The following is a 12,170-nucleotide window of genomic DNA, read 5'->3' as shown; positions in this document are numbered from 1 at the left end:
TTATTGCAATAGCTTCCTTATGAGTATCCTTCCTTCCATACTGTATCCCTATAGTTACTATAAGGGATCTGCAAACTATGACTCATGGGCCAGTTTGTTGCCTGTTTTTATACAGCCTCCAAGTTAGGAATAATTGTACATTTTTCAATGGTTAAAAAATAATATCTCATTATATGCTAAAATTATAAGAAATTTAAGTATCAGTGTCCATAAATACAAGTTTTACTGATCTACAACTACGCTTATTCAATTATGTATCATCTATGGATGTTTTCATACTACCACAGCAAAGCAGTAGTTGAGACAGACCATATGGCCTGCAAAGTCTACAATATTTACTCTCTAGACCTTTAGAAAAAAGGTTTGCCAACCAACCCATGGTCTAACCAACACTATATCCAGTCACAGCATAAAAATCCCCTACTCAAAATCTTCCAATTCTGGGACTTCCCTGGTGGTCTAGTGGTTAAGAATCCACCTTCCAATGCAGGGGATGCAGGTTTGATCCCTGGTTGGGGAACTAAGATCCCACATGCCGCGGGGCAACTAAGCCCTTGTGTTCTAGAGCCCTCAGGCCACAATTAGAGAGCCCGTGTGCTCCAACGCCCGCACACCACAACTAGAGAGAAGGCTGCATGCTGCAATGAAGAGCCCATGCCACAACAAAAGATCCCACATGCCGCTACTAAGACCCGACACAACCAAATAAATAAATTTTTTTAAAAAAAAGAAAATAAAAACTACCAATTCTTTCCCATCTCATTCACTGTGAAGGCTACATCTTTACAGACTAGAAATCCCTAGAAGACATGGATGACCAGCTGCCTGCAAATCATTTCTCCTACTATTCTCCTCTTTGCTCAATCTGGCCTAGCCATATGAGCTCCCGCGCCTTTAATATGTGAAGCAGTGTCCTACTGATGGACCCCTTCCCCTGCTCTTTCCTCTCTTTGGAAACCTCTTACCCAGATCTACAAAGTTCATTCTCACTTCCCTCTGGTAACAGCCCAAATTTTGACTTATTAGTGAGGTCTTTCTAAACCAAACTGCTCCTTTTCCCTATTTCCAGTCCTCATTCCCCTTCTCTGCTTTATTTTTTTCCATCTGACATACTACATATTGTTTATTTTTCATTGTGTATTTCCTCTTCTAAAATGTAAGCTCCATTAGGACAGCAACTTTTATGTTTTTCATTACCTATCTTATTGTTTTCTAAAGTCTATAATAATGCTGGGCATATAATATACACTCAATAAATATTTGCTATATGATTAATTTTTTAAATACCTTAAATAATTGACATTTCATCTTTCTTCTACAAAAAAGTTTTAATAACAAAAAAATCAAAACATAAAAACTGAGCCCTTAAAAGTCATCCATAATCATCATCGTCAACAAGCCCTGGAATCAATTAAACTTAATAACACTAGCAAAATCACCACAGATTGAGTATTTATCTCAAGAAGTATAATTAAGATTTTAATCACAAGATAAATCCTACCTGCAATAGTAATACAAAGTGTTTACTTGCAAAGTCCTGATTCTGTAGTCCACAGCATCCCAAGCACAAAACAGCCAGATTTCTTACTGTAGGATGAACACTTATTATTCCAGGAAGAATCTAAAATGAATTAGAAATTAAAATAATTTTGACTAGGATAAGAAATTTACAATAGTATATTTTAAAAAATGCAAATTTCTGTATGATTTTGCAGACCTACTCTATTTCCATGTAGTCTATTAACCCAAAAAAGTCAACTTTTGGTTTAAAAAAAGGTAAATATTAAATCAGTAAAACAGAAGAATACAGTCAGAGCAAAATATAGTCTGATCATGAGATACCTTCCCTCCACCTGCCGAAACTGACTCAATGGCTTCCCAATGCTCATAGAAAAGATAAAACCCCTTAACATAATATATGATACACCTCATTCTGTAGTCTTTCCCAGTATCACCTTATACCATGCTATCTCTTGCTCTCTGTTTATTCAATTGAGCTGATTTCAACGCCTCCCATTCAGTGCTGTCCACTAGAAATATAATGCAAGCCAAGTATGTCATTTAAAATTTTTTTAGTAGCCACATTAAAGTGAAAAGAAAAAGATGAAATTAATTTTAATACATTTTATTTTACTCAATATAGACAAAATATTATCAATACAACATGTAATCAATGTTAAAAAATTGAGATTTGTTTTTTAGCTGTGGCTTTTTTCATGTTTATAAAAAATTGAGATAATCTCTGTTGTCTGTACTAAGTGTTTGAAACCCAATGTAGTTTTACATTTATAAATATGTATAAATATATATATATATTTGGACTAGATTTAATAGCCACAGGTTTTTAATATCCACATGTGGCTGGTGGCTACCATACTGAAGAGAGTAGGTCTAGATCATTCTTCCCTCTTTGTCACATAGTTAACGTCTAACTCAAACATCACCTCAAGGTCACCTTCCATAAACAGATGAAATCTCATTATCATAAATTCACATATGACCATAAAGCTCTTCTTCATAGCAACTATCAATGGCATAAGCTTTCACTTGTTTATTTGATTGATGCCCCCCCTCACTTGACCGGAAGATCCAAAAAGGGCAGTCTATATGTGTTCTGTACACCATGTGCACTCTGTCCCCAGCACTGGGTGTATAGATGTTCAATAAATATTTGTTCACTTAATATATGATTTTTATTTAAAGCACAGTAATTTCATTAAAATATTATAACTCCTATATTTAAATACCTTACTCACTTACATCCCTCTATAGTCTCTTTCAATCTTTAGAAAGATTGTTTTTATATACTTAAAATCATTATGACCATTCAATTTTGTGTTCTTTCTTCCCTCAATAGTGTTTCCCCACATATATATGTAAGTCTTCATATTTACTACTTCAATTGTGCAATTAATTATACCATCATTTATCATTCTCTTGCAATAGAACCAGACATAAAGTATACAAGCAGAACTTTAACAGTATCACTTTTCACTAGACATCTGCTTTGTTAAAAATAAAACTAAATTCTAACGGTTTAACAGATCTAGTTTTAATCAGCTCTGGACTGTTATAAACAATAATTGGTTTTCTTTACTACATTTAGAAACTCATGACAATCCAAGGAACTAGATTTTAGATCACATTCATTGGCTGTTTTTCACTAATCCCAAGTAAAAACAATTTGGGGAGAATCCTGGAAGAGGTTGGATACATTCAAAATTTGCTTTGGATAAGTAGCACTATTAAAAAGAATACTCTAAAGCTGCATGTCTAATACTGTCGCCATTAACCACATGTGGCTACTGAACACTTGAAATATGACTAGTCCAGATTGAGATTGTGCTTTAAGACTTAGTATGAAGAATAGAATGTAAAATATCGCAATAAAATATTGATTAAATGATGAAATTATAATATTTGGGGTATACTGGGTTAAATATATTAAAATATATTTAAATTAATGTATATTAGAATTAATTTCACATTTCTTTTTAATTTTTAAATGTGGCTACTAGAAAATTTAAAGTTGCATGTGGTTTGCATTATATTTCTATCAGACAACGTGGTTCTAAAGGCTTGTGGTATTTATATCCCTCTGGTCAGTAAAATGGAGATTACCTATGAAGGGTTACTTTAGTAAAGTCCTTAAATATATAATAATAAACAAATTCCCTTCACAGGGCTTACAATGTAAACTTCTTCTCAGTCTTTCTACACAGCAAGATTCTGGTACTTAAATATTCCTTATGTACCTCAGTATTTCCTCTTACTATTCAAAAAATGAAGATATTCTGCATCTCTTTCCAGCATAAAATAATTTTTTCAAATTTTCTAAAGGAATAATTATAACTTATATATCAGGTCATTTACATGCATTATCTTAATCTAATCCTCACAATATGAAGCAGCCACTGTATTACTTTTTCTTTTTTACCATTTATATTTATCAGATGTTTAAAATCGTCTTTTCATTCTTTTGAACCCCAAGGAACATATTACTTATAAAATGATGAAGGCGCGAGCTAAAATAAAGCCTCAAAGTGCACCAACATACCAAAGATTCAATGATGCCATTCATGGTTGCACCTATACCTGTTGAAGTGCACATCTGTTTCAACAGTTCATAGCACAAAATAAGACACTTCTGTAGTGTTTCAGCATCATTCTAAAATGAAACACAAAATATTCAGCATTAGTAAAAATATATTCTGCCCATCCCTTAAATGTTTACTTTCTCCAGGCTTTTTGTCCAAGATATGTTGTCTCTATACACACTCCCTGCACAACCTTATCCAGTCACAAAACTTAGCATTTATAAGCTGGTTCAACTATTTTCTAAGTTTCAGATTCATATATAAAACTGCCATAAGACATTTCCTCTTGTATGGTCCACAGGCTTCCCAAACTCAAAATGGCCAAAAGGGAACTAACCAATCATTACCCAAATTCCTCCTCCTGTGCTACCTCCATAAATTTCACTGCCATCTACCCAGCTGTCCAAACCAAAAGACCTAGGATACATTCTTGACTCACTCTTCTCCTTGTTACTAATTCTTAAATACTTCTCAAATCCATCACTTCTTTCCATATCCACCATCATTATCTTGTTCAGACTGCACTCATCTCAATCCTACATTACTGTTAACAGTCTTCAAACTAGCATGCCTGCCTGCAATTCATTTCCTGAGTAACAGTGATCTTTATAAGACATAAATCTCATCTTTAGTGGTTCACCATGATCTTTGGGTAAGGGACAATTTTTAAAATATTGTTTATACAAGGCCTTACATGAATTGGCCCTTAATTTCTTCCCCCCAGATTTATCTCTTATCTCTCCACCTCAATTCTTTAGTCATGTGGACCTGAAGTTTTTAAACACAACAGGCACTCTTTAACTTCTAGGCCTTCACACACGTCATTCCATCTGCCTATAACATTCCCTTAACAACTCACTGAGGAGAGATGACACAGAGTGCATTAAAAGCACAATCAAAGCCACTTGCCTGGGTTTGAATCCTGCCTCTACCATTTACTATCTGTATAACTTCAGGCAAGTTACTTGCCTTCTATAAAGTAAGGATAATTGTACCAATTCCATTAGGTCATAATGAGAATCAAATGAATTTATACTAGTGAATACCACAAAAAAAGGATCCTGTAACTACTTGCTTATATTATTTTTATTCAAATCTCAAGCTGAAACATTTCTTTTGGGGAAGCCAATACCACCCTCTCCATAAAACTCCTATACTTACCTGAACATAGCATTTATTATACTATACTGTAATTATACTGTAATAGATTTATAACCCTTAAAATAGGACAAATGAACAGATAAATGGTCAAAGCAGGTAAAGTTAAACAGATAATAATAACCATGATAGATCACCCTAGTTAAAATTTTCCTAATTCAGACCTGCAGTTTATATCATTTTTCAGTTTATATTTTCATTTTTCACTTTAAATTTGCTCCTCAAATTTAAGAGCCTATAACGATCCACTGACTTGGTCAAACAAAAGAAATAAGCTACTTAGCTATGAAAATAAAATTCAGGCATACCCACTGGGAAGGTAGGGTGTTAGAGCAGGGATATCTATGGCTGCAGAGCTCAAGGACATAACATAACTTACAAAACTCTCCTGTATAGTAAACTCTTCCCTATCCAGCATTCTCTTTCTAAGAATAATCAGCACTTCCCAAACCAAAACTACAGTAATAAATGATGTTTACTACAAAAGGCAAGATCCTAAAAGACCTCCTGAATTAAAGTTAATAGCAAATATTATAGTAATTGATACCATTTTACCTTACATTAAAATAATATTCACGTATCAAATACAACTAAGTTAATTAAAAAAGACTGCTGAAACGAAGCTTTAAATGTTATTAGATATATGTTTAGTATTTCTTTTTTTAAAAATTTTTATTGGAGTATAGTTGGTTTACAATGTTGTTAGTTTCAGGTGCACAGCAAAGTGAATCAGTTATACATATACATATATCCACTCTTTTTTTTTTTTTTTTAAGATTCTTTTCCCATATAGGTCATTAGAGTATTGAGTAGAGTTCCCTGTGCTTTACAGCAGGTTCTTATTAGTTATCTATTTTATACAGTATTTCATTTAAAATAACAAAGTTACTTAGCTTTTTCTAAAAACAAAAGAGTAATTAAACTTTAAAAAAATATGTGTATAATTGCACTGTTACTATAGAAATTCTTTTCCTAGCAGTGGAAAGGTCATGAGTCTTCCACAAATAAGTGAAAGATGCATTTTCCTTTTCTAAACCATTCAAGACAAACAAAACAGAACAAAACAAAGAGAAGGAAACCACTGGAAAGCAGGTTTCCTTGGCAAGGAAGAAAGACTTCAGATTCTAGGGATTAGCATGACAAGGGAGCAAATCAAATAAAGTCTTAGCTACAATAATTAAAGTTCATTAAAGCCTTTCGAAGTCCAAAATAGAAAGGAACAGGCGGAAAAATATTATTTTTGTATTAGTTCATGGTATTGTTAAAAATCCCTCCTAGGGCTTCCCTGGTGGCGCAGCGGTTGAAAGTCCTCCTGCCGATGCAGGGGACACGGGTTCCTGCCCCGGTCTGGGAAGGTCCCACATGCCGCGGAGCAGCTGGGCCCGTGAGCCATGGCCGCTGAGCCTGCGCGTCTGGAGCCTGTGCTCCGCAAGGGGAGAGGCCACAATGGTGAGAGGCCCGCGTACCACCAAAAAAAAAAAAAAAAATCCCTCCTAAGTGAATATATTCCAGCAGCTGAGTTAAGAAAACAAGGTTTAGTTGAGATGATTAACAGTAGCTGAAATTTAATATGAAAAATGTATCTATACCTTCTCTATGTGGACTTCTTTAATTTCAAGTTGCTCTGTCTCTTTCAATAGGTTTATTTTGGCATCTTCTAATGCTTTTACTTCTTCTTTTAATTCTGATGCTTGATTAAAATCCTGTAAGTTAATGCAATTTTCCAAAGCTGCTTTTGCCTCAATAAGTTTAACTTTTATTTCAGCCATCTAAGAAAAGATATAAATTGTGTAAACACCAAACAAAAACTATTAATGTGAAATCTGTAGCAAACTGAAGAGTATTATTTAAAACCATTTCAACCATCTAGAAGTTAAGCAGTCAGGTACATACAGAAAAAGTGGTAGTCTTCCTGAAACAGAGACTGGCAAATCTTTCAGACTGACATAATCTGATAACATTTTAGATACTCTTATATAGTTTAATAGTTAACCAATAATTTGACTTTGTGCAATTTTGGAAATGTACAAGAAGAAATAAAAGACTTGCACAACTACAACATACTCAAGCATTTCTTTAATTTAGAAGACAGTTACCTTGAGTTCCTTCTTTCTTGCATCAGCTGGATCATTATTAATACCAACAGTAACAATGGGTGCCCGAATCTCTGAGATAATTTCTGTAACCTGATAAGTTATAATTCAGAATACATGCTTTAATATATGTTATATATCAGAAAATGACATCGAACTGTTATACAAAACTCCAAACTGTATCCACAATCTCTTGAAAAATAGAGCAAAATATACAAGCAAAAATGGCACACATTCTATTTGCTAGACAATTTTAGAAAAAAAATGACCAAACAATACATCTGACTAAAAACTCTTAAGATTATGGGAAGGTAAATAGGCACATAGACACTGAAGATAAATTCTCTTTCATATAGTGCTTTGAAACAGAAAAAATGAAAAGAGCATCTAATCTTAGCCACCATAAAACTAAAATTTTCTGCCTAAAATCCTCAACTCCCTCCCTTGTTCAGCTCCAATGGAAGGGGAATATAAAAAATTAGAATACTCTTTTATTCTTCCTTTGGGTATACAAGGCATAAATAATGACAGCAGATTAAACACTTTTCTTTCAGAGCCACTAGGCATCGGGGTTGGCCAATTCAGGAAAAAGCTGCATCCCAAAGGAAGGTACCTTAAGCAGGTGCTGGATAACCACTAACTGGGGATGTTGTAGAAAGAATTTATGTTATGTATATCTATATAAGGAAGGAGTGGAAAAGACAACCTTTGAATTAACTCGCAACTCCAAGACTATACGATTTTATGAAAATCAACGATACAGGCCTCTCTTTTTGGGCTACCCCAGAGAAAATAACACTTGAATATAGTAAAATAATAGATAATATTTATTTCTGTATTTACCAAGCACTTTATGAACATTGCTTCATTGAACAATGAAAGATAAATTTCATTGTTCTGATTTTGCAGACAGGTAAAAATTCTAAATTAAATAACTCAGGCAAAGCCACAAATCGAGAAAGCGTCCGAGGGGATTTGAACCCAGGTATGTATAAATTCAGTCGGCCCTCAAACCTTCTAGCAACCAATGCCTATATGTCACCTCTTCCCTAACCTGCTCCATTTCAAACTGATTCAACACAATGATAGATATGGTAAAAGAAAGGAGATATTTTTTAAAATGTGTGTGTGAGAGAGATTTGGTTTTAAGAAGTTTAAAGACTTGATAAAGAGACAAAACTAAAACAAAAGCAATTAAAGCCAAAAGTACTGAAAAGAGAATAAGACAACCCTCAATGTTATTGACCAAAATCTTTTATTTTTATCAAGAATGAAGAAAATTACTTACAATCTGTGTTCTCTTATTATCATCTATAATAATGTGGAGCAGTCTCTCAACAAGAAAAGAAATTAGGGATATTGGGGTGGTGGGTAGAGTAAGAATCTCCTGTAAGATAGCCAGCAGTCGTTTCCTGCATTCCAAAAGAACTATTTTAATTTCAGTACAAGAGTAGAAACACATTATATCTCTAACGTTTCACCTATTCTGCAGACTTAATTACAGACTTAATTTGTCTTCTTTTTTATATTTATCACTATAGGTACAAAAATATATGTACAGACTTTAGACCAAAATTCACATTCTGAAAAAAAATTTATAAATGGCCCTATAATCTTTCATAAATCAACATGATGAAATGACAAAATACCATAAGTGAATCAAATCTTTTAGACTGTATTTATTAGAGAGGACTAGTAATACTAATAGAAACTTTTAAGCAAAAACTTGCAATTTTATTGATTTATTCTCAAGGAACTGAATTAGAAACTTATATTTCCATATATACATATATTCATATAGAGAGAGAGAAATTAGGAGAAAGAGAGACAGTATATAAATATATTTCCTCTTACATACTCCATATATATTATATAAGAGGAAAGAGAACACTTCATATAACACTTTAGGGAGCTAGGTTAAATATATTTAATCATATTGTAACAAGACTATATTTCAACACATAAAATTAGAAGCGCAAATAAGAACAAGGGTTTACATTTAAATGTACCTTCCTCCTTCTTCATTGGTATCCAAAAACTTGATAATTAGAATCAATTGTTGACCTATAAACTCTTTTGTCATCAAATTGCCAATATAAGAAAAATCACCTCTCTGTTCTTCATTAACAACCGGAATGCTCTGAATATAACTAAAACAAGCACAATTAATAAGATGTAGAATCTGTTTAGAAACATTAAACATTAAACAGCTCCCCATTAAGTCAGAAAAGGTCATTTTCTGCTCATATCAGTCCAAATATACGGATATTTATACCATGTTATACTAATCCAGATCTACAGAGTAACTTCTGTGTTATTGTCATGAACTTCTGTGAACTTACTGGCTTGATTCAAAAGAATTTGGAAAATATATTTTCATTAAAGATTCAAATTTCCTATGGGAAATTTTCAAAAGGTACATATTTGTATCTCTCAAAATAACTATTTCAATGTCACTAGTATTCTCAATTATAAAGTTCTAAATCCCGTCTCCAAAATCCAATTATTCAGAAAGAGCTAGTCTTCCCTCATCATCCTTAATTAACCATTATTTTGTTTAAAAGAATAGTAGTAGAAATAGTAATTACATAAGTAATGCATGAATACAACGACCTTTTTAAAAAAATCAGAAAAATATAGATAGCTTCATGAATTTGTAGTACCATTGCTTAGGGGCCCTACTAATCTCTATATTGTTCTTATTTTAGTGTAGGTGCTACTAAGCAAGCACCGTCAACTACCCTTTTATTTTTACTATCACTGCCCAAATTAAAGCCTTTTACAACCCTCACCTAGATAACATTCGAGTGTCTACCAGAAGGTCTCCTTTTTTGTGTGGAACAAAAATAGCTGCTTAAAAACAGAATTAAGAGTTTAAGTAGAATTAAGAGTTTAAACCTATACAACTAGGTGCCTTTAGGTTGGAAGTAATACATGAAATGATAATCCTGATGAAAAATGTCATTTTAAATTGTCAACAAAAATCAAGTTATAAACACTGCAGAATAATGATGAATAAATGAACTGACTCATAAAATGACAGCCAAGAGTAAATAAAAGCTCATAAATCTCTGGCAATGATATTAGGACCTTCAAGGCCATCAGCCACCCTTTGGATTCTAGCAGGAAACTAAACAAAAGCTACAAAACTGATAATTATCAAAATCAATAAATCAGTAGAGTTACTGATTTCTGACAAGCTAAGAAACCTTCACTCACCTTTGAATCCCTCCTACTTCTCCATCCCAGCTTTAGCACAATGCATAGTATCAAGACTTTGAATTTATTTTTAAAAATACCTAAAGAGTAGTTGTTTCATTAATAATTACAAATCCTGAACTGCATAAATACAACTTAAAATCGACCTACCAATTTTAATTACCATGAAATCGTCTCTTTCCAACCATTTTTAAAGGTAGTCATTATAATGAAGAGACCACTCAAGAAAGTCTTTTTTTAAACTCTCTAAGAATTTAAGGTAGATTTCTTAAAATTCTATTAGTGTCCCTTTTTCTTACTCAAATTTGATAGGCCTCATTTAACATCCCCAATTTCTCTCTTTATGTGAACACCTCAATTAACAGGAAATCATTTTGTATCAGCATTCTGAGTCATTAACTCTTCCTGCTACAAAATGTCTGAGAATACACTTGAGATTATCAAGAAACAATTTTTCCATTTAATTTTGTCTCTGTTCTTGAGAAAACGAATCCTATCTAGTGACACTGCTCCAAAAAGAAAATCATCCTATTTCTTAAGTATTCTTTCAATAATTAAATATGATCTTTAAAGTTTTCCTTTTTATATGTGAAAAAAACAAGTTGATCCAAGTAACTTATTTCAAAACTCACAGATTAAGTGACAAAGGAAATATAAGAATCCCTGACCTCTTAAAGTTAGAGGAACCAAGCTCTTTACATGTCAATTTTCAGTAACTAAGAATTAATCAATCTGTGAACCAGTCTTTGAGATGCTCACCCTCTGTTATTTAAATATAATATTTAACATTTCCTCATATTTTCTTATATTTTTTCAATCTTCTATGAGCACTTATTACTTTTATATAAACATATATTATTAAGCATTGCATCAAAATTCATTCCTTTTGGGTACATTTCAACATGGCCCAAACACCATTATAATGAATACTCCAGTTAAATATTAAAGCCTGAAATAATTACCCTTAAAACTCTAAGTAGATTCCCACGTTTTTCATGTTACTATGAGCTCAAGCTATAAGTCTCCATATTGGCTCACATTTAAGATATTTATGGATTCAATGTTTTGCATACAAAATTCAAATACGTTCTTAGCTTCGCTCCCTAACTTATATGTGGGGCCATTATACACAAAAGCAGGACACTATATTTCACACCAAGAGAATTCAGGCCCATAATCCATATTATACGTAAAGCTTTTTAAAAAATGCATCAAAATCATGAAGTTAAAAATCTACACACCAATATCTATTGAAAAAATATATAACCTTTGGCCCAGCAATTCCACTTCTGGGAATCAACCCTACAAAATCCCAAACATACATAAAAATGTAAAGAAAATTTAAAACACCTTCATCAGTGAAAACTGAAAATACCCTAAATGTCCATCAGTAGAAAAGTAAATTAAACATTATCACCGTACTATGGAGTGATAGGCTGTTATTAAGATTGCGATAGATTTGTACTGATATGTACCAATATAATGATCTCAGATAGTAGTCGAAAAAAACCAAAAATATGTATAATGTGTTATATTTTTAAAAACCATGCACTTAGTATATGTGTATGTGAATGTAGAGAAAGAGGGTTGAAAGTGTATACCC

At 32.8% G+C, this 12,170-nt stretch overlaps 1 protein-coding gene across 1 annotated transcript in view; it reads right to left on the bottom strand.

The window, feature by feature from the left end:
- The window catches only part of NCAPG (non-SMC condensin I complex subunit G), a gene marked incomplete at its 5' end in the record, with an annotated part of 46,258 nt that overhangs the window by 19,752 nt on the left and 14,336 nt on the right, over positions 1–12,170 (bottom strand). The window contains 6 exons of the mRNA XM_082837571.1: positions 1,502–1,621; positions 4,058–4,168; positions 6,845–7,024; positions 7,352–7,441; positions 8,637–8,760; positions 9,358–9,498. Of these exons, the coding sequence (XP_082693697.1) occupies positions 1,502–1,621; positions 4,058–4,168; positions 6,845–7,024; positions 7,352–7,441; positions 8,637–8,760; positions 9,358–9,498 (766 nt within the window). The remainder of the gene's footprint in view (positions 1–1,501; positions 1,622–4,057; positions 4,169–6,844; positions 7,025–7,351; positions 7,442–8,636; positions 8,761–9,357; positions 9,499–12,170) is intronic.

This window comes from Leucopleurus acutus (assembly GCF_964270905.1).
Source record: "Leucopleurus acutus genome assembly, chromosome: 4".
Taxonomy (NCBI): domain Eukaryota; kingdom Metazoa; phylum Chordata; class Mammalia; order Artiodactyla; family Delphinidae; genus Leucopleurus; species Leucopleurus acutus.
This window is presented reverse-complemented; position numbering and strand designations above follow the sequence as displayed.